The 27,201-nt window shown below is 46.6% G+C and overlaps 1 protein-coding gene across 1 annotated transcript in view; it reads right to left on the bottom strand.

Moving 5' to 3' along the window:
* Positions 1–27,201, bottom strand: part of LOC309562117 (uncharacterized protein) — an 80,073-nt gene that overhangs the window by 10,398 nt on the left and 42,474 nt on the right. The window contains exons 6-8 of the mRNA XM_082266248.1: positions 22,014–22,947; positions 19,467–19,556; positions 16,948–17,147 (exon numbers count right to left, since the gene is read on the bottom strand). Of these exons, the coding sequence (XP_082122374.1) occupies positions 16,948–17,147; positions 19,467–19,556; positions 22,014–22,947 (1,224 nt within the window). The remainder of the gene's footprint in view (positions 1–16,947; positions 17,148–19,466; positions 19,557–22,013; positions 22,948–27,201) is intronic.

The raw sequence follows: 27,201 nt of genomic DNA, 5'->3' as shown, positions 1-27,201 counted from the left end.
GAAGAGGTAAAAGAGAGGAGAGGAGAGTAGAAGAGAAGATGTAAAGGAGAGGAGAAGAGAAGAGAAAAGAAGAGAAGAAAAGCGGAGAGGAGAGAAGTGAGTAGAGGAGAGGAGAGAAAAGGAGAGAAGAGAAGAGAAGTGAAGAGAAGAGAAGAGGAGAGAAGAAAGAAGAGGAGACGAGTGAGAAGAAGATAGGAGAAGAGAAGAGGAGAGGAGAGGAGAAGAAAGGAGTGAGAAGAAGAGAGGAGAAGAGGAGAGGAGAGGAGAGGAGTGAGAAGAAGATAGAAAAGGAGAGAAGAGAGAAGAGGATAGGATAGAGAAGAGGAGAGATGTGAAAAGAGGAGAGGAGAGAGGTGAGGTGAGAAGAGGAAAGAGGTGAGGAAATGAGAGAAGAGAAGAAGATGATAGGAGAGAGAAGAGGAGAGGAGAGAGAAGAGGAGAGGAGAGGAGAGAGAAGATGAGAGGAGAAAGAAGAGGAGAGACGTGAGAGGAGGAGAGGAGAGGAGAGAGAAGAGGAGAGGAGAGGAGAGAGAAGATGAGAGGAGAGAAGAGGAAAGAGGTGAGGAAATGAGAGAAGAGAAGAAGATGAGAGGAGAAAGAAGAGGAGAGACATGAGAGGAGGAGAGGAGAGAGAAGAGGAGAGGAGAGAGAAGTGGAGAGGAGAGAGGAGAGGAGAGAGAAGATGAGAGGAGAGAAGAGGAAAGAGGTGAGGAAATGAGAGAAGAGAAGAAGATGAGAGGAGAAAGAAGAGGAGAGACATGAGAGGAGGAGAGGAGAGGAGAGAGAAGAGGAGAGGAGAGAGAAGAGGAGAGGAGAGAGGTGAGGAGAGGAGAGGAGAGAAGAGGAAAGAGGTGAGGAAATGAGAGAAGAGAAGAAGATGAGAGGAGAAAGAAGAGGAGAGACATGAGAGGAGGAGAGGAGAGGAGAGGAGAGAGAAGAGGAGAGGAGAGAGAAGAGGAGAGGAGAGAGGTGAGGAGAGGAGAGGAGAGAAGAGAAGAAGATGAGAGGAGAAAGAAGAGGAGAGAAGTGAGAGAAGAGAGAAGAGGAGAGACATGAGAGGAGGAGAGGAGAGAGAAGAGGAGAGGAGAGAAAGCCAATCAACTTCTAACTTCAATTTATTAATTTAAGCTTTGACAATAAAACCTGGAAACTGATTGGCTGCCATGCAGAGCTGCACCAGATTTTGCACTCTCCAGTTTTAATAAATCCCCCCCAATAGTATCTCTTAATATAAATATATATTGTATCTTTTTTAAAAAAAATGAAACACTGTACATATTGTATAATTTTCTTGATTGAAGTGAACGCCTTTGTAACTTCATACCAACAAGATGTAATATGTTTGAAGAATAAATGGGACCTCCTTGTTGGCTCGGTGCCCTCGTGGCCTCCAGGTTACTTAGACTGTAGCGTGACAGTGACACCGCAGACAGAAAAATCCACATTTACAGTTCAAGTGTAAACTTCTGCATTTTTTAAGCACATTCAGCAGCTGAGTTTGCAGCCTTTTTATCTTTTAACCTTTTTGTGGCCAGAACTGCAGCACATGTTTAGAAAAATCATTTTAGGCCTGAATATTATGTAAAACCCCCAAAATATTAAGGCTCTGTTCACACTAGGGCGACCTGTGAGGCGACCTGGTCGCCTCACAGGTTGCCGCAGGTCGCCTCCCATAGGGAAGCTGCGGACCCGTTCTAATAGGAGCGACACAAGTCGCTCCGACCTAGAAAAAGGGTCCGGAGCTTCTTTGGGGCGACCCGGAGGCGACCGCCATAGACTTCAATGTTATGAAGTCCGTGGCGGCCGCTCCGAGGTCGCGGCGCGCTGCTCGCACCGCGATCTCGGAGGTCACCCCTGGAAGTAGCGTCGCGGTAATGTGAACCGGCGCTAAAGCGTAACTCCACTTTTGTTGAGAAAAAAACATTCCCCTCTGGGTGATCTCTGTACATTGCAGGGATTGTAACAAACTTTGTTGCAGATTCCTACCTTTTGTTATTCTGAAGAAATCCCTGTTTGTTTCTCTGTGCCTCTGTGGGAAAGTGAGTCTAATGGGAGTGGTTTCATAATTATCTATCAGCTGTGCACCTGCAGAGCCCTAATGAGGAAATCTGCTGGACCTGCATCCCTTTAGAAGTGTTCCTATTGGATTATCTAACCAAAAATGATTTTTTTTTGTTGCAGGAGATGCCAGAAATCTGACTTGTATCTTAGTGCAGACTTCTGGGAAAGTTGGTGAGCCAATCACACAAGCAGGAAATATTGTTTCTTGGGGCGCCAGAGCGCCTCTAGGTGGCCATATTGCATTTTCAGAAAATTACAGCGAAATAACATTTAATTACAATATGATTTGTGTCACAATTGTATACGCTATATTATTTTTTTCTTTATTTGCTATTTTTCCCCATGAAATTGGAGTTACCCTTGAATTGTTTTCTGAAATCAGATCTCCTAGAGAATAAAATGGTGAAAGTTTCAGTTTAAATGCATTAAGTTAATTTTAGGGCATACAAACGTAATATTTTTTGTCATATAGCACTGTGTTATTTTAGCTGACAATTGCGCGGTCGTGCGATGCTGTTCCCAAATAAAATTTATGTCGTTTTTTGGCCCACAAGTTTTCTTTTGGTGGTATTTGATCATCTCTGCAATTTTTATTTTGTGCTATAAACAAAAAAGACCGACAATTTAAAAAAAAAAAAAAAAAAACAATACTTTTTACTGTCTGCTAAAAAACCTATCCAATGAAAACATTTTTTAAAAAATAAGTTTCTTCTTCAATTTAGGCCAATATGTATTCTGCTACATATTTTTGGTAAAAAAAAATCCCAATAAGCGTATATTGATTGGTTTGCGCAAAAGTTATCGCCTATGAGATCTTATCTTTGATGTGATGCCATGATTGTCCTATATACAGGTCTATTTATTTATATGCATGAGGTATAAATTATAAGAAACAGTATCTTACAAAAGTGAGTACACCCCTTTTTTCCCACCATTCTCTGTAAACCCGAGAGATGGTTGTTACATAGTTACATAGTAGGTGAGGTTGAATAAAGACAATAGTCCATCCAGTTCAACCTGTGTAGGTGTGTGTGGCCGTAATCATCTCTCATACCCCTGAATGTTCTGATCCTTGAGATGTAAGTCTAAGAGTCTTTTGAAAGCCACCATACTACCCGCAGAAACCACCTCTTGTGGTAGAGAATTCCACAATCTTGTAGCCCTAACAATAAAGAACCCCCTGCGTTGCCTGAGGTTAAAACGCTTCTCCTCTAATCGCATTGTATGCCCTCGAGTCCTCGTGCAATCCCTTCGAATGAACAGCTTTTTTTCTAAGCTGGGATCCCCATTAAGATATTTATAAATTGCTATCATGTCCCCCCTCAGACGTCTCTTCTCCAGGGAGAATAAATCGAGCGATTGTAGACGCTCTTCATAGTCAAGGTCCTCCAATCCCCTAATTAGTTTAGTTGCCCTTCTCTGGACTCTCTCCAGCTCCAACACATCCCTCCTGAGGACTGGCGACCAGAACTGGACAGAATACTCCAGATGAGGTCGGACCAGAGTTTTATAAAGTGGAAGGATTATAGTCTTATCTCTGGAATACATCCCTTTCTTTATGCATGCTAATAATCTGCTGGCTTTGGCAGCTGCCGCTTGACATTGCATGCTGTTGCCTAATCTATCATTAACCAAGACTCCCAGATCCTTCTCCATTTTTGATTCCCCCAAGGGTTCCCCTCCTAACGTGTATTGTGTTTTTATGTTTTTAGTCCCCAAGTGCAAAACCTTACACTTCTCCACGTTAAACCTCATTTGCCATGTTGTTGCCCACTCTGTTATTTTGTCTAGGTCATCCTGTAGGATATCTGCTTCATGCTGTGCAGTTATTGCCCTGCCCAATTTTGTGTCATCTGCAAAAACTGATATCGAACTACTGATCCCGACCTCAATGTTGTTTATGAATAAATTGAACAAGGTTGGTCCCAGGACTGAGCCCTGGGGCACCCCGCTTACTACCTCAGACCAGTCTGAGTATGCGCTGTTTATTACCACTCTTTGGACACGCCCTTTAAGCCAATTCCGTATCCAAGAGCAAACCCTGCTGTCAATACCTGCAGACCTTATTTTATAAATTAAGCGCTTGTGGGGAACTGTATCAAACGCCTTAGCGAAATCCAAGTACACCACATCCACTGGTCTCCCCCTATCTAGCTCACAGCTCACCTCCTCGTAGAATGTTAATAGATTGGTTTGACAAGAACGCCCATTTGTAAACCCGTGCTGATTACTGCTGATGATGTTGTTGTCTTTAGCAAACTCTACGATATAGTCCCTTATCATCCCCTCCAGAAGTTTACATACTATTGATGTCAAACTGACAGGCCTATAATTTCCCGGGATATGCCTCTGGCCCTTTTTGAATATCGGAATCACGTTAGCCTTCCTCCAATCCCCTGGTACATCTCCTGTCCTAATACTGTCAGCAAAGATCAGGAACAGTGGTCTGGATATAACCTTACTGAGTTCCTTGAGTACTCTCGGATGTACGCCATCCGGGCCTGGTGATTTGTTTGTGTTAGGTTTATCCAGCCTTTCCCTGATTTCACCCTCTGTTAACCATAGTGGCAAGTCCTGTGTATTACTACTAACCATACAGTCATGGTCAGTGTACCCCTCTTTTTCCTGTGTAAAGACTGACGAGAAAAAAGCATTCAGCACGGTTGCTTTTTCAGTGTCCTCTGTAACCATCCTCCCATCATCGTCAATTATGTGTGCAATATGCTCTGCCCTAGTTTTTTTGCTGTTGATATATTTAAAGAATTTCTTTGGGTTTTTTTTACTATCCTCCGCTATTTGTCTCTCAAAGTTGATTTTAGCCATCTTGATTTCTTGTTTACTTTTCTTATTTGCCTCCTTGTATTGCTCGAAAGTCGATACTGTGCCCTCTGATTTATACTTCTTGAAGGCCAATTTTTTTCCCCTAATAAGTTTTTTGACTCTACAGTTTAACCAGCCAGGTTTGGCTTTGTCTCTTCTAAATTTATTTCCCATAGGAATGCACTGCAAGATGCCTTTGGTTGTGTGTGAAAATCCCAGAAATACTCAGACCACCCTGTTTGTCACCAACAACCATGCCACGTTTAGACCGCATTCACATTGATCCGACTTGGACCGCGACTTGTCAGCCTGACAGGGGGGGGGGCAGTATCTGGGGGCTTCCTTGTTCCAATACGTGGAGATCCCCACAAACGCCAGGCCAGGGTTGTGGGGAAGAGGCCCTTGTCCTCATCAACATGGGGGAAGGTGCTTTGCTGGGGGGATCTCCCTTGGTAAGGAACCCCCCCCCCCCCCCATGGTTCAGGAGGAGGAGTGCACACTCGTGTTCATCCTCTTATGCCCTGCCAAAATACAGTGCATTGCGAAAGTATTCGGCCCCCTTGAACTTTGCGACCTTTTGCCACATTTCAGGCTTCAAACATAAAGATATAAAACTGTAATTTTTTGTGAAGAATCAACAACAAGCGGGACACAATCATGAAGTGGAACAGAATTTATTGGATATTTCAAACTTTGTTAACAAATAAAAAACTGAGAAATTGGGCGTGCAAAATTATTCAGACCCTTTACTTTCAGTGCAGCAAACTCTCTCCAGAAGTTCAGTGAGGATCTCTGAATGATCCAATGTTGACCTAAATGACTAATGATGATAAATAGAATCCACCTGTGTGTAATCAAGTCTCCGTATAACTGCACCTGCACTGTGATAGTCTCAGAGGTCCGTTTAAAGCGCAGAGAGCATCATGAAGAACAAGGAACACACCAGGCAGGTCCGAGATACTGTTGTGGAGAAGTTTAAAGCCGGATTTGGATACAAAAAGATTTCCCAAGCTTTAAACATCCCAAGGAGCACTGTGCAAGCAATAATATTGAAATGGAAGGAGTATCAGACCACTGCAAATCTACGAAGACCTGGCCGTCCCTCTAAACTTTCAGCTCATACAAGGAGAAGACTGATCAGAGATGCAGCCAAGAGGCCCATGATCACTCTGGATGAACTGCAGAGATCTACAGCTGAGGTGGGAGACTCTGTCCATAGGACAACAATCAGTCGTATACTGCACAAATCTGGCCTTTATGGAAGAGTGGCAAGAAGAAAGCCATTTCTTAAAGATATCCATAAAAAGTTTGCCACAAGCCACCTGGGAGACACCAAACATGTGGAAGAAGGTGCTCTGTTCAGATGAAACCAAAATCAAACTTTTTGGCAACAATGCAAAATGTTATGTTTGGCGTAAAAGCAACACAGCTCATCACCCTGAACACACCATCCCCACTGTCAAACATGGTGGTGGCAGCATCATGGTTTGGGCTTTTCTTCAGCAGGGACAGGGAAGATGGTTAAAATTGATGGGAAGATGGATGGAGCCAAATACTGGACCATTCTGGAAGAAAACCTGATGGAGTCTGCAAAAGACCTGAGACTGGGACAGAGATTTGTCTTCCAACAAGACAATGATCCAAAACATAAAGCAAAATCTACAATGGAATGGTTCACAAATAAACATATCCAGGTGTTAGAATGGCCAAGTCAAAGTGCAGACCTGAATCCAATTGAGAATCTGTGGAAAGAACTGAAAACTGCTGTTCACAAACGCTCTCCATCCAACCTCACTGAGCTCGAGCTGTTTTGCAAGGAGGAATGGGCAAAAATTTCAGTCTCTCGATGTGCAAAACTGATAGAGACATACCCCAAGCGACTTAAAGCTGTAATCGCAGCAAAAGTATTAACTTAGGGGGCTGAATAATTTTGCACGCCCAATTTTTCAGTTTTTTATTTGTTAAAAAAGTTTGAAATATCCAATAAATTTCGTTCCACTTCATGATTGTGTCCCACTTGTTGCTGATTCTTCACAAAAAATTACAGTTTTATATCTTTATGTTTGAAGCCTGAAATGTGGCAAAAGTTTGAAAAGTTCAAGGGGGCCGAATACTTTCTCAATGCACTGTACATACTCGGATAAGGGTCTAGTGTGGGGGTTTTTTTTGGGGGGGGGGGCACAGAGGTTCACTCTAAATCTTTGGTTTGAAAAAAGATTTAAATGCCAGGGTAGCCCTATAGGATTACAATGTAGTGGTGGGGTTATGACGCCACTGTGCAGTATATGTATGGCTTCTCTCTATCTCCTTGTGCCATAGCTCATGCCTGGCTAATGACCACTCAATGCACTGCACGGGCAGGGCGGAGGGTTGGAAGAAGAGGTGGCTACCTTGGACACTTTAGTAGGCAGGGGGCATGAAAAGGACAGACCATGCAACTTATGTGCTTAAGTAGTTCACAGTTCATGGGGATGGGGGGGGGGGGGGTGCCTTTGACCTTTTCTCCCTGAACCCTAGAGCAGTGTTTCTCAACCTTTTTTCAGGCAAGGCACCCTTTATAAATTATTGACAGTCTCAAGGCACCCCATTCTAAAATGTTGTAGTTCTGCCCCCCGTAGGGACTGCTGAAGGGCTTCCACTCTGCGGGTCCCCCTGGTTACCAACACACGGCTATTAGCCAATGCAATTTTTACATTCCTCTTGGCTCTCCCTTCAATAAACAGTCCAGGCAGTGGCAGCCCGTCCGTTGGGGGCGCAGGGGCGCCGTCCCCCCTATCCATGCGTCCGGCCCCCTAATCTACAAGCAGGGCGCCGGACGCATGGATTCCAATGGGTTTTTTTTTTTTTTGAAGCACGTGATTAGAGCCAGAGGCTCTAAAAGGCTTCAAAAAAGGGTGGGCTCGGGGGTGCAGAGCACTGCGCCCTGAGCCCACCCAGTTGTGTGACAATAGTGAATGAATATTCGCTATTGTCACACTAATTCTCCTCCTGGCCAATCAGGGATTGGGTCCTGAGACCCGTTTCCCAATTGGCCAAAAGGAGAAGCCATCCTATTGGCAAAGGAGGAGGGGGAGACAAAGGGGAAGCCCGACCTACGGAGGAGACTGAGGGGGAAGCCGTCGCCGCCTCCTGCCCTCCACATGTCAGTCCAGGGTGAGTGAGCCGGCTACCGGGGGGGGGGGGGGGTTATGGTGTGCAGTCTGGAGCTGGTGTGGTGGTGGGGGGGGGGGGTGTATGGTATGGTCCGCCTGCTCCCCCCCCCCTCCCCGGCCCATGGAGCACCAGCCGCCACTGAGTCCAGGGGTATTTTGTTGTTTTTGAAAAGTGAAAAAAATTTTGTTGTTTTTGTTGTTTATTTTGTAATGGGGATAGGAGAAGGGAATAGAGGGATACTCCAATTTAACTATTCACAATATCTGAGGACTTCTATCTTCTACTTCACTTCACTTGTAGGTTTGGAACAGCCAGGCTGTTAATTCCTCCTGTCACTTTAGATGAATGGGATTAAGTCTCTTGCTTTCCCTCAAGATGACTTGGTGAACAGTATTTTATCTTATCTTCAGGGTTCTCTCCCTAGCATCCTCTTTCTGCTGACACCCATCCACTGACTATCCTAGGAGCAGGGGTGGCCCCCCTCAGGTCAGGCCCCTTGACATGAGCCCCTGTACTCATGATACTGCAGCCACAGGTTCTCCAGTGTCTCCCCTCTCAGTCCGCTTCCCTGGACCTCTGGGTTCAGCTCCTCTCAATCGCTCCTCTGGCCCTCATGACGATCTCCTTTGACCGCATGGCACCCCTACAGAGGAGGAGGCAGCTGCCCCCTCCCTCCGGGACTCTACTCTCCAACGAAAGACCCTGCAGCACATGCCCTCCTGACTTATATACAGTATCCCAGCATGCACCAAGGTGACCTGCCCTCTGCCAATCATCAGGACTGTATCAAAAGCCTATGCACCCATTCGTCAGGTTTCCTCCCACTGTCCAACATGCCTCCCTATTGGACTAGCGTGAAACACTCTCCAGACTGAATGAATCGAATACTGAGCACAATGAGCAGACCTCACTAACAGATCCTGCTCTCTGGTAGACAAAGAACAATATAGATTTACGTGCAGCTCCTCTGGTAAGCAGACAGAGCTCAAAACTATACTTCTTTCACTAGCACCTACCTAGGAGGGTGCTACACTCACCCCCCTGCCAAACGAGCCATGTCCTCACTAGCACCTACCTAGGAGGGTGCTACAATGTAAAAACTATTCTAATAGTTCTACGTAATGCAGCAACATCCACAAGTCCAAATCGGACACCCAACGTTAGAGCTGATTTATTCCTCCAAAGCACATACATTTGTAGCACTACTCCCTTGGGAGCTGCTTGAAGCGGATTCCCCTGGGTTACCCATAGCAACAACTTAACACTTCTTAGTGCTTTAAGTATTTGGCTCAGTCAGGAAACAGTTGAGGGGATTTGGTTTTTGTTGTTTTTATTTTAGAACTTGGGATGGGGGAAGGGATGAGTGGGATACTCCAACTGGATGAACTATGCACAACTTGAGCTATGTTGAGTGCGGCAAGGCCGCTTCTTCACCTTGCCACTGTAGTGAAGTACTAGGTAAGCGAACTGTATAGTGAATTACTCTTCAGGGCCCTGCTTGGTACCCCCTTTACCCTTACTCTTCAGGGTTATACTTGGCACCCCCCTTTACTCTTGCTAACTGTGTGAGCTGACCTTCTATCCTCTGACTTCTCTGGAGCGGTCCCCCTTCCTGGGCAGACCTTTGGCAAGCCCCCTGGTACTCACGGACACTGTTTTTCCCAGAGGACTCTGCCCACAACTCCACCGTCAGCTTTCCAGGATCCTTCAGGCTCAGCTCCACACCTGCAGTGGGCGGTCCTTAAGTGGTTAAGGAGGGCGTGGCAGGGGGTGTGTCCTATTCCTACATACTTTTGCTTATAGGTGTCCCTCATTTCAATCTCAGAAAGTTGGGAGGTATGCCGTAGCCTAGAGCAGTGGTCCTCAACTCCGGTCCTCAGGGCCCACTAACAGGCCAGATTTTAGGTATTACCTTGGGGAGATGCAGACTAGAGTACTGCAATCACTGAGCAGCAAATTATATCACCTGGGATGTATTTCAGTTATCTTGAAACCTGGTCTGTTAGTGGGCCCTGTAGGCAAGGATTGAGGACCACTGGCCTAGAGGACCTTGTCCTGGCACTAGCAGGGGGAATTGGAGAAGCCCCCCCCATACTCAGAAGTTATTTTGCGAGGGAGTAACTGAAACCCCTTATCCCTCCCAAAAGACAATAATGGCCCCAAAAATACCGTTTGCTGGAGTGGGCTCCCTCCGGATTCACTGCTTTTCTTCCCTGCGGCTCTGTGTGAGGCAGATTCACTGATTGGCTGATCAGCTCGAACTAAGACCACCCCTTGGGATCATAGACGGTGCATGTTGGGGGTTCCAGTTATAATGTTCTGGCAATGCAACAGACAAATGACTGAAGCAGATCCCAGTGCAGAGGAAACATCTGCAGAATGCAAAATAATTGTGCAACTCCCAGCTGGGTAAATCCGCACGTCGGCTGATAAGAGCGTTACGAAATCGGCATAACGTCTGAAGAGGAACTTCCAGCTCTGATATGAGCAAATTCTCCACCACTGGAGAAAACCACTCAGAATGTTCAATACGAGCAGAATACATTCTGAGGACAGAATGGGACTTACTATTGTCCCATTTACATGATGTGCCCTTCACATATTCTCTTGCTGTTCCATATTTGTGTGGGAGTCTCCTAAATTGCTTTGGTCTGCTCTGGGCTCTGCAGGCTGCAAGTTTGATTGCTTCCCCCTGCCTTCCATAGACTTCCAGAACATAGTGGGTGGGAGAATCAAATCTGCAGCCTGAATATTTAGGCCCCTTTCACATGGACTTTCCACTCGGCCGACTCCGCTTTGCTCAGCAGGGACCGATCCGCTGATCCCTGCTTAGCAGGCGGATGACAGGTCAGTTTCCGCTTACTTTGCAGAGACAGACCAGTCAGATCCCAGCTCTCCTCTATGGGATATCGGATGAAAAGGGGCCGCCTTTCCGTTTTTAATCCGATCAGATCTGAAATAGGGTTTCCATCCATCTGTATTTCACGGACAGGATCGGATTGCAGCGGGTGTCAGCGCCGCGGACATGACACCGCTGACATCCGCCGCACCATAGGGCTGCATGGAGCATCCGATCAGGTACGCCTGGAAAACTGACAGGCAGATCGGAAAGCCCGTGTGAAAGGGCCCTTATGCAACTTCAGCCAATTTCTGGGGAAAAGTGTCCAGAAGGTGGCTGGGGGGTGTATAAATAGTCTGGAGCCAGGAAGAGCAGTGTCCCTCCCCAGGGGAAGAGGTTCCAGCCAGAAGGGCTGCTGCCCCTCCTGGCAGTTCAACTGAAGATCCTGATAATTTTACCGAGGTGCATAGATGGGGGGGCCTATTCTGATCCTGAAGAGCTAAAAGAAGGGTTTCACTGAGGATCCAGTCTGGAGTCTCACTTAGGAGACGGTCTGTCTGGGGGGGGGGGGGATCAAATACCCAGGGACACTGTGAGTACAGGCCTGAGAGAGGGATTCTAGTGACTGTTGCTGCTGTTAAAGCGGTAATAAACTGCAGTTTGTGAAGAAAAAAAAATTCCCTGCAAGACAATGTTATAATGTGCTAGTATGCATCACATACTAGCAAATTATGAGGAACTTACCTTAGAATGAAGTCCTCCAGCATGGTGCTGTCACTGATAAGAGGGCTGACACCTTCCCCCGGTCATTCTTCTGGGTTGGCAGCCTCCGGCAACATGAGTGGCCAGGGGCGCGATGACGTCACTCCTGCGCATGCGCGTGGGAGCCTTTGTTTACGCACGGGCTCTGAAGGTCCGGCACTGTATGCCAGAACTTCGGAGGGCATACACCGGTGCCGCCACCAGCTGCATGCACTCTGAATGTCTCCTAAACAGTGCAAGTTTAGAAAATTATCTCTTCACCTCGCTGCCTGTTTTAACCCCTAAAACTCCACATCACTGTGTGTTCATTAGTGCATTGTGTTTGTGTGTGGTTGCAGGGCAGTTGCGACACTATTCACTTCTAAGGTTCACATTCAGAAGCAGGGGAGGACTGGGCAGGGGGGCAATTGCCCCCTGGGCCACTCTGATGCCCTGTAAAAAGGCTGCACTGTTTCTGCCACAGACATGCCTAAATGATTCCTGGTGAAGAGAAGTAAAAAGTCCCTAACGCTGACCTACTGAGTGCGGGATGAAGAAAAGGACAGAGTGCAGCCCTCCCCCCCCCCCCCCCAGCATGGGTGGTGTAAACTGTGTCCAGTTACATGCCCCAATGGAGACTCTCCCCCGGCCAGCCCCAGCCGAGCTGTCACAGCACCCCCCAACAGCCCCCTGCTGGCCAGATTGGGAACCCGGAACCGGCCGGTTGGTAGAGAGTACCTGGTACGGAGCTTCAGCCTAGAATGGGGATCAAGAGGAGGCCTGGGAAGGGGGAGAGTGGGAGGGGGCCAAGTTGCTGCACCATGGGCCTATGGACTGGGCCGAAAGTTGCCAGTCAGCCCCTGTTCAGAAGGCAGAACTACTGTACACAACAGGGGTATAATTCTTTTCATGCAAAGCATGGTGACCATGACTTGTAAGCCCATTGCAACCTAAGGGGGGTAGTTGGGATGGGGTGGGGTAGGGGGCTGCTAATAACACGGCTCAACAGCCAATTTTCTTCAACCCCCCAACCTGCAAGTGTAATTTTATCCTTACATGAATAAGGTACTTAGAACAAGTGGAAGTACAACATCCAAACATCCAGGGGAAGGGGGAGGGGGGTTAATTTAAATGGGCAGCTGAGTGCCTCCATGCACGAACAACAGCACCTGCAGCATTTTCGGCAGTGCAGTGAAGAAAGCCTAAAAAAGAAAACGAATGCAGCCATCAGATCTAAGCTGCAATGTAATAAATGTTTGCTTTTGGGTTAAATGCTGCTTTAAACAATGAACTATAGGGAGTGAGCGGGACCTGGGTGTCGACCCTCTATTTTTCCACTGACTGCTGATGTTTCTTTCCTCTTTCCCATCTTCCCACTCCTGCCACCCTCCTCTGCTGTTGTCTCCTTTCTTCCCTGTCTTTCCCTTTTCCCCCTATTCCTTCTTTTCTTACTTTTTCTCTGGTACTATCTGACAGTGCACGGATGACAGGCTACGCCCCCCACTGGTAGAGGGCCTGGTATGGGGGTTGGGGGCCGTCCTCTCCCAGGGGCGCAGTATGTTCCCGTAGGGGCGCCGGGGGGGGGGTCGGGCCCAGACCTCCAGCCCTTCAGCATGCTATGGAGGGGGCACTGTCTCTATGACTCTATGTTTTTTGCTCCATTAGCTGGATGCCCAACCTGAGCTTACCGTTCCTGTTACTGATTTATTGGTTTCTCATTTTTGATATTGTAATTTTCTGAATTGGCACCATTGTATTTTGTGTATTATGTGATATTTAATGCCCTCAAAGACAATGATTGAGCCATGTTGGCTCCTTGTGCGCTGTTATATCTTTTTCTTACAAAAAATCTAATAAAAAACATTGAAACATAAACAATGAACTATGGTGATGGTGATGTCACTGCCTTGCTGCCGGTGCTATCTGTGAGTCTCTCGGTGGCAGTGGCAGATGGAACTTGTTGTCCTTCTATTCACAAATCTCCATCAATGGAGGATGCAGCTGTGTAGGTGGAGCCATGCAAAGTCTCGCTGAATTCAAACAAAAGCATCCTAGAGCATGAAGCACCCCGCATTTTAGGGAAGTAGGTGCTTTTGGGGGGTGAATGTGACCACATTTTATGTTACATCCTAAATATGAGTATAACAGGAAACATTGGTATTAGAGATGGACTGCGCCTTTAAGCAGATCTACATCTTTAGAAGAAGTTTGTCTATTCTCCGCCCCCCATGAAAAATTCCGCCTTCACCAAGCTAAGGTATAGATAGGACAGGAACATCACTCAATGACACAGTGTAAAAGAATTTATTTAACAATGTTTCATGTTTTATATCCTTGACAAGTTACATTTTCTGCCAAGGGAGATTCATAGAATTACAGGTCACCCCCCCCCCCCCTCAGAGATGACACAAAAAAATGCAAATTTTGAAGCTGAACATACAGCGTTCAGAGGTCATGAGTGCATAACAGTGGTGTCACTGGGGTTGGTGTCACCCGGTGCGGAAAAAACATTGTGTCAGCCCCCCCCCCCACACACCAACTATAGTCCCCCCTCAGTACAGGCCCCCCTCCCTCAGTACAGACCCCCCTCCCTCAGTATGGGCCCCCCACTAAGTGCAGACCCCCCTCCATCAGTACAGCCCCCCCTCCACTAACTACAGACCCCCTCCATCAGTATAGACCCTCCTCAGTGCAGACCCCCCTCCATCAGTATAGAACCCTCTCTATCAATACAGACCCCCCTTCCCTTAGTGCAGACCCCCCTCCATCAGTATAGTCCCCCTCTAAGTATGGACACCCCTCCCACAGTATAGAGCTCCCTCCCTCAGTACAGACCCCCCCCTCACTAAGTTCAGAACCCGTCCCACACTATAGACCCCTCTCTCTCAGTACAGACACCTCTCCATCAATACAGAGCCCCCCTCCATCAGTACAGAGCCCCCCTCCATCAGTACAGAGCCCCCCTCCATCAGTGCAGACCTCCCTCAGTGCAGACCGCCCCAAAGTATACACTCCCCCTTCCATCAGTACAGACTCCTCACTATCAGTATAGACCCCCCTCCCCTCAGTACAGACCCCCCTCCTTCCCTCAGTACAGACCCCCCCATCAGTATACACTCCCCCTTCCATCAGTACAGACTCCCCTCACTATCAGTACAGACCCCCCCCCCTCTCCTCAGTACAGACCCCCCCTCAGTATACACTCCGCCTTCCATCAGTACAGACTCCCCTCACTATCAGTACAGACCCCCCCCTCTCCTCAGTGCAGACCCCCCCCTCAGTATACACTCCCCCTTCCATCAGTACAGACTCCTCACTATCAGTATAGACCCCCCTCCCCTCAGTACAGACCCCCCTCCTTCCCTCAGTGCAGACCCCCCCATCAGTATACACTCCCCCTTCCATCAGTACAGACTTCTCACTATCAGTGTAGACCCCCCTCCCCTCAGTACAGACCCCCCTCCTTCCCTCAGTACAGACCCCCCCATCAGTATACACTCCCCCTTCCATCAGTACAGACTCCCCTCACTATCAGTACAGACCCCCCCTCTCCTCAGTACAGACCCCCCCTCAGTATACACTCCGCCTTCCATCAGTACAGACTCCCCTCACTATCAGTACAGACCCCCCCCCTCTCCTCAGTGCAGACCCCCCCTCAGTATACACTCCCCCTTCCATCAGTACAGACTCCACACTATCAGTGTAGACCCCCCTACCCTCAGTACAGACCCCTCCCTCCTCCCCTCAGTACAGACCCCCCCCCCCTCAGTATACACTCCCCCTTCCATCAGTACAGACCCCCCTCACTATCAGTACAGACCCCCCCTCTCCTCAGTACAGACCCCCCTCAGCATACACTCCCCCTTGCATCAGTACAGACTCCCCTCACTATCAGTACAGACCCCCCCCCTCTCCTCAGTACAGACCCCCCCTCAGTATACACTCCGCCTTCCATCAGTACAGACTCCCCTCACTATCAGTACAGACCCCCCCCCCTCCTCAGTACAGACCCCCCTCAGTAAACAGTGCATAATGCCCAGTGTGCGGGGATCAGAAGTGCATAGCACGCAGAGTGCAAGGATCAGAAGTGTGTAACTCACAGTGCAGAAGTCAGCAATATACAACACACAGCAGGAGTGCATGATGCACAGAGCGCAGGGGCCAGGAGTGCATGATGCACAGAGCGCAGGGGGTCAGGAGTGCATGATGCACAGAGCGCAGGGGGCCAGGAGTGCATGATGCACAGAGCGCAGGGGCCAGGAGTGCATGATGCACAGAGCGCAGGGGCCAGGAGTGCATGATGCACAGAGCGCAGGGGCCAGGAGTGCATGATGCACAGAGCGCAGGGGCCAGGAGTGCATGATGCACAGAGCGCAGGGGGTCAAGAGTACATGATGCACAGAGCACAGGGGTCAGGAGTACATGATGCACAGAGCACAGGGGTCAGGAGTACATGATGCACAGAGCACAGGGGTCAGAAGTGCATGATGCACAGAAAACAGGGGTCAGGAGTACATGATGCACAGAGCGCAGGAGGTCAGGAGTGCATGATGCACAGAGCACAGGGGGTCAGGAGTGCATGATGCACAGAGCACAGGGGTCAGGAGTGCATGATGCACAGAGCGCAGGGGGTCAGGAGTGCATGATGCACAGAGCACAGGGGGTCAGGATTACATGATGCACAGAGCGCAGGAGGTCAGGAGTGCATGATGCACAGAGCACAGGGGGTCAGGAGTGCATGATGCACAGAGCACAGGGGGTCAGGAGTGCATGATGCACAGAGCGCAGGGGGTCAGGAGTGCATGATGCACAGAGCACAGGGGGTCAGGATTACATGATGCACAGAGCGCAGGAGGCCAGGAGTGCATGATGCACAGAGCGCAGGAGGCCAGGAGTGCATGATGCACAGAGCGCAGGGGCCAGGAGTGCATTAAGCACAAGGTACAGGGGTCAAGAGTGCATGATGCATAGAATGCCATAGAAAATGGCATAGAAAAAGCAGCTTGAGGGAGGGTACCCAGTACCCTGAGTGTGCATCGCCAAAGTCTGCATTACATTTCTACGAAATTATGAATTTTCATTGAAATCTCTCGATCCTTCAACATTTTAGAGAGATTTTCCTGTTTTTCTATTAATAAATTGTATTTTTAGTGGCCTGGATCTTTGGATTGAAATGCGGCCTTTTAATCCAAAGTCTGTTTGCGCTCTCCATTCATTTCTGGTGCCCTTTCAGGGAACAGTCGCTTCCTATCCACCCCTTATAGCAGTGACATTGGAAATGCTGCCACAAGCGTTTCGGTTTCTTCCTGGGGAGATTTTCGTGCACCGCAAACCCTTTCATGAATGGATTCCTCTGGATGGTGAAGAGCCGGGGGTCCAGGTGGAGGTAGACATCAGAATCCATGAATCTGCGGGCACAGCGTCCATTACCCGAGCATAGTGCATGGCTGCATAGTATGGCCGCCATTGTTACGTTCTTCAAGTAGGGGGCCAGGATCTCCTCTGTGTATTCCTTTACAGCCAGGCATGACTGCTGGGGATGGAAATAACAACAAGATTGAAAATGGACAAAACTTCCCAAAATGACTAAAATCCAAATTTCAACAATATCGTTCTGCAATGGAGGAAATAACATGCATAAGTGTGTGCAGGGGGTGTGCCGGGTGTGCCTGGGCACACCCTAATCCCCCTGTGTGACGCAGATTCCCCCAGCTGATATTTTACCAAAGCCCCCCGACTGGGCTCCTAAAAATTAAAAAAAAAATTATAAAACAAAATTGTAAAAAAATAACATTAAAAACACAATTGTAAAACAATAAAATTTAAATATAAAATTGTAAAAAATGAAAAACTACTGACATTGTCCACTGCCCTACTGACACCAAACTCTGCCCTACTGACACCATCCACTGTCCTATTGTTTTTACATTTATTTATAAGCCCCCCAACTGGGCTCCTAAAAAAATTGTAAAAAAAATACAATTACAAATAAAATTGTAAAAAAATAAAAAAATGTATTTTTTACAAATTTATTTAAACATTTTTTTTTACAATTTTATTTTTAATTGTATTTTTTTTTTTACAATTTTATTAATTTTTTTTTTAGGAGCCCAGTTGGGGGGCTTATAAAATAAATGTAAAAACAATAGGGTAGTCGAGGGTGTCATTAGAGCAGTGGACGTGTCAGTAGGGCAGAGCTTGGTGTCAGTAGGGCAGTGGACAGTGTCAGTAGTTTTTTTATTTTTTACAAATTTATTTAAACAAACTACTGACACTGTCCACTGCCCTACTGACACCAAGCTCTGCCCTACTGACACGTCCACTGCTCTAATGACACCCTCAACTACCCTATTGTTTTTACATTTATTTTATAAGCCCCCCCAACTGGGCTCCTAAAAAAAATTTTTATAAAATTGTAAAAAAAAAAAAAAAAATACAATTAAAAATAAAATTGTAAAAAAAAAAATGTAAAAAAATAAAATTGTAAAAAAATAAAAAAATAAAAACTTCTGACACTGTCCACTGCCCTACTGACACCAACCTCTGCCCTACTGACACGTCCACTGCTCTAATGACACCATCCACTGCCCTATTGTTTTTACATTTATTTATAAGCCCCCCAACTGGGCTCCTAAAAAAATAAAATAAAATTGTAAAAAAATACAATTAAAAATAAAATTGTAGAAAAATACAATTGTTAAAAAATAAAATTAAAAATACACTCTCCACTGCCCTACTCACACCATCCTCTGCCCTACTGACATCCACTGCTCTAATGACACCATCCACTGCCCTATTGTTTTCACATTTATTTTGTAAGCCCCCCAACTGGGCTCCTAAAAAAATAGTAAAAAATTAAAAAAAAAAATAATTGTAAAAAAAATACAATTAAAAATAAAATTGTAAAAAAAAAAAAATATTAAAAAATAAAAGACTACTGACACCGCCCACTGCCCTACTGACACCGCCCACTGCCCTACTGACACCGCCCACTGCCCTACTGACACCGTCCATTGCCCTACTGACACCATCCACTGACCTATTGACACCATCCACTGCCCTACTGACACCGCCCACTGCCCTACTGACACCGCCCACTGCCCTACTGACACCGTGTGTGTGTGTATATATATATTATATATATATATATTCAGGGCTTTTTTTCAGCGGGAACACGGGGGAACGCAGTTCCGGCACCTCCAGCACTGAATGTATGTAATGGCAAGGGGTGCTGGGCTTTGCTATGGGTGTCTTTTGATGCTGGCTGGTGGGGGATCTATTGTTGCTGGAGGTGATATATTTTTGCGGGGGGGTTTATTGTTGACGGGGAGGTCTACTGTTGCTCCTGGGGGACCTATTGTCTCTGGAAGGGATCTATTTTTACAGAGGGGGTCTATTGTTGCTGGGGTTGGTCTTATGTTGCTTGGGGAAATCTGTTGTTGCTGCTGAGGGTCTATTGTTGTCTGGGGGTATTTTGTTGTGGCTGGTCCATTGTTGCTGGTGGGATCTACTGTTTCTGGGGGGTCCTTTGTTGTTATTTTACTGCTTTTCTTGTTATCATTAACAAATACCATACAAATTACTTAATACCACAAATGATACTTGATTCTGTATTCTCTAAAAGGGGCAGTACTGGGAGGTGGGTAGAGGGTGGAACCTAGGAACGGTGCTCGGAGGTAGGTAGGGGGCGGAGACAAGGGGTAACCCCGAAAGTGGTAGTTCCTGCACCTATTTTCTAAGAAAAAAAGCCCTGTATATATTTATTACACACATGTTTGAGATGTGAGGTGCACACCCTAATGCAATAGGCTGCGCTCACTTATGATAACATGTATAATGAATATGGAGTTACCTTGCTCTGACTGTAGTCATTGTTCCCCCAAAGGACGATCCCAGAGGCCCCCAGTGCTGCGCTCTCTCCGATCGTCTTAATCAAATCATCCTAAAGAGACAAATTAAATATCTGAGATGCTTATAAATGATTAAAATATTTAATGCCACTCTGCATTAGATGGCCAATATTAGCTTCTGTTTGTATACGCAGAGCCTCTGGCTTAGAGTCTTACTCCTGCTGCTGCATGGTTCATGCAAAATGAGAGGGACATCCCATGGGCTGTGTGTGACTGGCTCCTAATGGCTGCAACAGGTGGGTGGGGGATGGGAACTGGAGATCTCAAATTTTATGCCATGAGGTGCCATGTTGAACTTCCAGTGACCAGTATGAGAGAGTGAGAGCGATAACACCAAATTTACTACACCTGCTCCCCATTCACACCTGAGACCTTGTAACACTAACGAGTCACATGACACCGGAGAGGGAAAATGGCTAATTGGGCCCAATTTGGACATTGTCACTTAGGGGTGTACTCACTTTTGTTGCCAGCGGTTTAGACATTAATGGCTGTGTGTTGAGTTATTTTGAGGGGACAGTAAATTTACACTGTTATACAAGCTGTACACTCACTACTTTACATTGTAGCAAAGTGTCATTTCTTCAGTGTTGTCACATGAAAAGATAGAATAAAATATTTACTAAAATGTGAGGGGTGTACTTACTTTTGTGGGATACTGTATCATCCAAGGCCATCTTTAACACAGGGAAAAAGGGGCAACTGCCTCGGGCCCAGTCATTGTTATGGGGCCCATAGCAGCTGCCCTTTGAGCCCTCACTGCCCACAAATAGTTGATACGTGGATTCGGGAGGGCCCAAGAAAATGGTTGCCCAGGGTCCAACCAATATTAACCACTTGCCGACCGCTCACTGAGCTGGTACTGCGGCAAAGTGGCTCGTTATCGTCCAGCGACGTAGACCTACGTCGCTGGACTCCTCCCCTTCTCGGCGGCGCGCGCGCGCCACCGGAGGCTCGCTTACGCTGTATTCAGACACAGCGGGAGTCGGGCCAGGGGAGGAGAGGCGGTGATCACCGCTGCTCTTTCCCGATCGTCGGGGATCGAGTGTGGAATTCCGCCCGCTTGTGTAAACAAAGTGGACGGATCTCCTAAGTGACAGACAGGGACAGATTACAGGATTCAGCATAGCTCAACCTGCGATCTGTGTCTGTGTCACACTGTCCCCTCCCCCCACACGCGTCAGTAAGAATGAGGCATACATTTAACCCCTTGATCTCCAATAAAGTTAACCCCTTCCCTGCCAGTGTCATTATTACAGTAACAGTGCATATATATAGCACTGATTACTATAGTAATGTCACTGGTACCCCCAAAAGTGTCAAAAATGTCAGTTAGGGGTCCGATCTGTGCGCCGCAATGTCGCAGTCCTGCAAAAAAAAAAAAAACGCAGATCGCCGCCAGACGCCGCCATTACTCGTTAAAAAAAAAAAACAATAAAAATTACATAAATCTTTCCCGTAGTTAGTAGCTGCGATAACTTTTGCGCAAACCAGTTAAAATACGCTTATTGCGATTTTTTTTACCAAAAATATGTAGCAGAAAACAAATTGGCCTAAAATGTTAAAAATTTTTGATTTTTACATTTTTTGGGGGAATTTCATATTAAAAAATGTGAAAAATATTGTTATTTTTTCAAAATTGTCGCTCTTTTTTTGTTTATAGTGCAAAAAGTAAAAATCGCAAAGGTGATCAAATACCACCAAAAGAAAGCTCTGTTTGTGGGGAGAAAAAAGGATATCAATTTAATTTGGGTACAGTGTCGCACGACCGCCCAATCGTCCATTAAAGTAACGCAGTGCCGAATCGCAAAATATAGCCTGGTCAGGAATGAGGTAAAATCTTCCGGTCTTAAAGCGGTTAAAAATACGCTCATTGAGAATTTTTTTGTCAAAGACATGTAGCTAAATATATTTTGGCCTAAATATATGACAAAGATTTAATATATTGGATATTTTTTAACTGTCAAAGTAGAAAATATCAATTTTTTCGCAAAATTTTCGCTCTTTTTTTATTAATATCGCAAAAAATGAAAAGCGTAGAGGTGATCAAATACCACCAAAAGAACGCTTTGTTTGTGGGAAAAAAAGGACATCAATTTTATTTGGGTACAGCGTCACACGTCTACGCAATTGTCAGTCAAAATAACGCAGTGCCGAATCGCAAAAAATGGGCTGGTCATTAAGGGGGAAAATCCTTCCGCTCCAGAAGTGGTTAAAGTAACGCAGTGCCGTATCACAAAAAAAAATGAGCAGGTCATTAAGTGGGTAAAAGCTTCCGAGGCTGAAGTGGTAAATACTGAGTGCTCCATCTATTGTAGAACTACAAGTCTCAGTGTCTGCTGCTAAATGATGACTGTCCTAGCATGCTGGCTTTTGTTGTTCCTCAATGGATACTTCTAGAGCCTGTGCAGCCATGAAAAATGTTGGTTGAGTTGCCTTATGATAGGACACTCGGTTGGGTGTTATTACCCTTTATAAGGTGTCATTACCTGGGTCAGAAAGTCCATGCTGTAGGCGTAGACGATGCGGGCATATGGCAGCACTGGGATCTCTACATCAGTTGATACTCTGAGTCCTTCCTGCACACGGTGCCTGACAAAAGGTCCCACATTTTCAGAGTCCTTCATGTCTTTGTCCAGGTATATTTGAGGATATAAAGCACGGCTGATCTGCCACAACCAGTCCAATGCGTCGTTCCTTTGCATTTCATCATCTGGGCACCGGCCGGTGTATTTCTGGCTGGAATTTATGAAGTGGTAGTTGTAGCAATCTGGAAAGCCATAAAACCCCCAGAGGCCTCTGGGGCTCACCTGGAGAGCCATCTGCAGGGTGGACATCATGAAGGCCTTGGCCGCTTCCTCAAACTCCCTCTTTGCGTGCCTCCTCAGCATCCCATAAGACCAGTTGGGGTGCCTCTGATTGACCAGCTGTAGTGACCACAAGTGGTAGAGGGTCATATTTTTCCAGTTACGGTCCCATTGGGGCCTCCAATCTTCCCAGTCCACCACCGCCACTCTTCTGAAGTTACGGTCCATGGTGATAGCTTCCAGATCTCGGTGAACTTTAACCAAATGGTCCCAAAGGCTGGAATTTTGTGGAAGGCCGCCATTGACTGGCTTGTTGTCCTGGTTGTAGTATGGATAGAGACCCAACTGGGTGCTGTAGAAGATCACCACTTCTGGGCCAAGAAACGAATGGTTCTGGTTGACAATAATATCGAAAGCTTCCAGGTCGAGTGATACATTGTGGCTGACCAAGCAAGGATGAGTGGGTGCATTCCACAGAATGACAAAGGGCCAGCCGGAGACAATGGGGTCACTGCCAGCTGGGAGGTACAAGAAGGTGAAGAAGAGGAGAAGAGAGGTGGGGGCAATGAAGGCTGGCGGTCCAATGGACATGGTGACACCACAAATGTTCTCATCCCTGAGAAGAAACAAAAAGTTGTGTTAACATGACATCTGGGGAAAATCTGGCTGCAGTAATTTTGTGTATGGGGCATTTAGGTCCATAAAGTCCATTAGATTGTAAGCTCTTCTGTGCAGGGCCCTCTTAATCCTCTTGTATTTTATTGTATTGTAACTGTACTGTCTCCCTTTTATATTGTAAAGCGCTGTGTAAACTGCTGGCGCTAAATAAATCCTGAATAATAAATAATAATAATAATAAAGTCCCTAAAGTACAAAATAAATACTTCTTTATCTGGTAGAAACACCCAAAGCATCTAAATTCCTGTTTTTGGCCAACACCACAGTTAGGGCTCCTTTACACCTGTGGTCAGGGAAAGGGGATGATAAAAATATGTGGATGAGCCATGTTTTTACCAATACCCCCCCCCCCCCTTCAAACTGCTTTATCACCCACTTCTGGACCGGAAGGATTTTCCCCCTAATGACCGGGCCATTTTTTTTTGCGTTTCGGCACTGTGTTACTTTACTTGGCAATTGCGCGGTCGTGCAACACTGTACCCAAATAAAATTGATGTCCTTTTTTCCCCACAAATAGAGCTTTTTTTTTTTTGGTGGTAATTGATCACCTCTGCAAATTTTTTTTTTTTGCTATATAAACGAAAAAAAAAAACACAATTCTGAAAAAAAAAAAAAAATTTTTTTACTTCCTGCTATATAAAACATACCCCCCACCCCCAAAAAATAAATAAATAAAAATAAAATAAAAATCATTTTTTTTCATCCTTTTAGGCCAATTTGTATTCTGCTACATATTTTTGGTAAAAAAAAAATCCCAAAAAGCATATTTTAATTGGTTTGCGCAAAAGTTATCACGTCTACAAACTAGGGGAAAGATTTATGTCATTTTTTTTTTTTTTACTAGTAATGGCGGCAATCAGCAATTTTTAACGGGACTTCGACATTGCGGCGGACAGATTGGACCCCTAACTGACATTTTTGACACTTTTGGGGGGGACCAGTGACATTACTACAGTAATCAGTGCTAAAAATATGCACAGTTACTATACTAATGACACTGGCAGGGAAGGGGTTAACACCAGGGGCAATCAAAGAGTTAACTGTGTACCTAGGGGGTGATTTCAACTGTGTGGGGGGGGGCCAGACTTGGTGGATGGAAACAGGGCTCCTGTTTTCCGAACTAAGAAGAACTGTCAGGAGTCAAGCTGGAGGCTGAGGTAACGAGAGGGCTCCCCTTGCGGCTGAGTGCAGAGTACCCCTGGAGATGGTGACAGAGGGTGCTATGCCCAAAGGTGCACAGGTTGCCTGCAGGTGAAGCTGCTTGAAGAGTCAGATAGACAGTGGAGAAGGTGGTCACAACCAATGGATCACTGGAAATGCAGGCAGGTTAAAGCAAAGCAAGCTCAGTAGCCAGGCTGAGGGTCAAACACTGGAGGTCAATCAGGAACAGAGGCAGGTAGAGTAGTCGGGATCAAGCGAGGGTCAAACACGGGAAGGCAATCAGAAATAGGCAGGAGCAAGTCCGTAAAGCAAGCAGAGCCAGGAGAGAAGCCAGAGCAGGTCCGGGATAGCCGAGTCGGTAACGGGTAATCAAGCTGAAGTTGAAGGCACAGGGAACACAGGATACTAGCTGAAGATAATCCAGCAATGAGTGATAGCCAGTGCTGACTTTATATAGGCCAGTGGATGCAGGTAATTAGGACGTACCAGGGCGTACGCCAATGCGCCATTGCGTATGCCGACTAGCCATCGCATACCTTTTGCTAATGCGCATGCGCGCATTCGCACGGCCATTTTGGGCATTGGCGTATCTACCAGTTTTCCTCGAACCTCTTCCCTGACGGGAGCCCTGTTTCAATCAGCGACAGATGACTTTCTGTCAGTCCCTGCAGCGATCTCCGTGTTCCGGACGGCCATCGCAGCCGCCAGACCCGTTGCTTAGCTGCGGGGCTAGAGAGCGGGCGTGTGATCACGCCTGAGACCCGATCCCGCGAACCGACGTACCCCCTACGTCGGTTTGCGCAGGAGAGCCAGCCTGCTGCAGTATGTCTGCGGTGGATGGTCTTTAAGTGGTTAAAGGATGTAGACCAATGGCAAGTATACTATAATAGGTCGTTCCTTACTGCATATAAATATATATATATATAAATATATATATATGGTGCTTCTAACAGTTGTATTATACTAAAATACTAGTGGATTTTAGAACTTAACTCATGCAAAAGCACACACGTAACATATATTATAGAATGTCCCTGTAGACTACAGTATGGGGGTAGGACCACAAGACCCTTACATGTTAGAATACAAGAACACATAAATAACATCAAAAAAGGATTCCTGAAACATAGTGCGTCTAGGCATTTTAAAGAGAAATATTCACGAAACCCGGGGGTCATGACCTTTTATGGCAGGGGTCTTCAAACTATGACCCTCCAGTTGTTCAGGAACTACAATTCCCATCCTGCCTAGTCATGTCTGAGAATGTCAGAGTTTTACAATGCCTCATGGGTTGTGTAGTTCCACAACAGCTGGAGGGCCGTAGTTTGAGGATCCCTGTTTTATGGAATAGACAGGATTAAAGCGGTAGTATACTCCGCTTTTTAACTTTTACCTGCAGGTAAACCTATAACAGTGATGGAGAACCTTGGCACCCCAGATGTTTTGGAACTACATTTCCCATGATGCTCATGCACTCTGCAGTGTAATCGAGCATCATGGGAAATGTAGTTCTAAGGGCTCTTTCACACGGGCGGTCCGATCAGATCCGCCTGTCAGTTTTTTAGGCGGATCTGATCGGATCCTCCATGCAGCTCTATGGGGCAGCGGATGTCAGCGGAGACACCTCCGCTGACACCCGCTGCCATCCGTATCCGATCCTGTCCGTGAAATCTGGACGGATGGAAACCCTATTTTTCCATCCATTCAGTAATCGGATCGGATAGGATGAGAGCGGACAGGCGGTCCGCTCTCATCCGATCCCCCATAGAGGGCAGCGGGGGCTGAGACACCTCCCTCTCCGCACTGCAAGCGGAGACGGAGCTGTCATGCGCCCGGCTCAGCGGGGATCGTGGATCGATCCCCGCTGAGCAACACGGATCCGCCTACGGAGGCGGACCGTTTGAAAGAGCCCTAAAACATCTGGGGGTGCCAAGGTTCGCCATCACTGACCTATAATAAGGCTTACCTGTAGGTAAAATTAATATGTCCTGAACCTGCACAGTTTAGGAGATATTCGCTCTGCATGCAGCCGCTGACACCAGCGGCGCAAGCGCTCTGAAGGTCTGGCGTATCTTGCCAGACCTTCAGAGCTCCTTGCCGGAAAGTGAACTCCCGCGAGTGACGTCATCACGGCTCCGGCCACTCACAGCGCCGGAGCTGCCGAACCCGGAAGAGACGCCGAGGGAAGATGTCAGCTGCCTCAGCGGTGTCCGGGCTTTGTTCTAAGGTAAGTATTTCATAATGTTCTAGTATGCGATGCATACTAGCACATTATGCTATTGTCCTGCATGGTTTGTTTGGTTTTCTTTTTTTGACTGCTTTAAGGGACACTGGAGGGGAGAAAATAAATGAATCAAAGTTTCACAGAATGAAACCAAGTGGATTTATTTGTTAAATACCCTCCATCTAGAGGGTTTAAATATAGATATTGACCATAATTGCTTTTTGAGCAACCCTTAACAATAATAAAAATATTTATAGTTTGACTTATCACAGCACAGCCGGCGCAGCGCATCGCCCACTACCCGGAAGTGTCGGATCGCATACTAGGCACGTGATCCGGCACAGGAGAGCAACTTTGCCGCCGTATAATGTTATTGCGGTCATCGTAATCTGGTTTTCAAATCTTCTTCCTCCCCAGCTAAAGTCATCCTTTCCTAAAATAAATACAGACTGCCTGTGCTGACCGCCTTCTAAAAATGCTCTCTGCCTGGCTGTTATGCGGATTTCATAGCTTCAGTATTTTCTTTATTAGTTATTGATCTGAAACTAATCCACACAAAGCAAAGTTCCCATGGCCTTCACTGTATACTTGCTGTGCAGTATTAAAGACAGAATGACAGCCAAGGACAAAGCATTTTCAGAAAAAAAATCTGTGGTTCAGAATGTTTCCCTTAAAGTGTATTTAAAGCCCCCCCCCCCCCCTCAGGTTTTTATTAATGTCTGTGTTCACCCTTTCTATCTGTCCTGGTGTCACCAAGCCAGGAAGTCAGGAGATATCCTAAATTTTGAGTTGTCACCAGAACAGGAA

This window comes from Pelophylax lessonae (assembly GCF_965119305.1).
Source record: "Pelophylax lessonae genome assembly, chromosome: 8".
NCBI lineage: Eukaryota > Metazoa > Chordata > Amphibia > Anura > Ranidae > Pelophylax > Pelophylax lessonae.
This window is presented reverse-complemented; position numbering and strand designations above follow the sequence as displayed.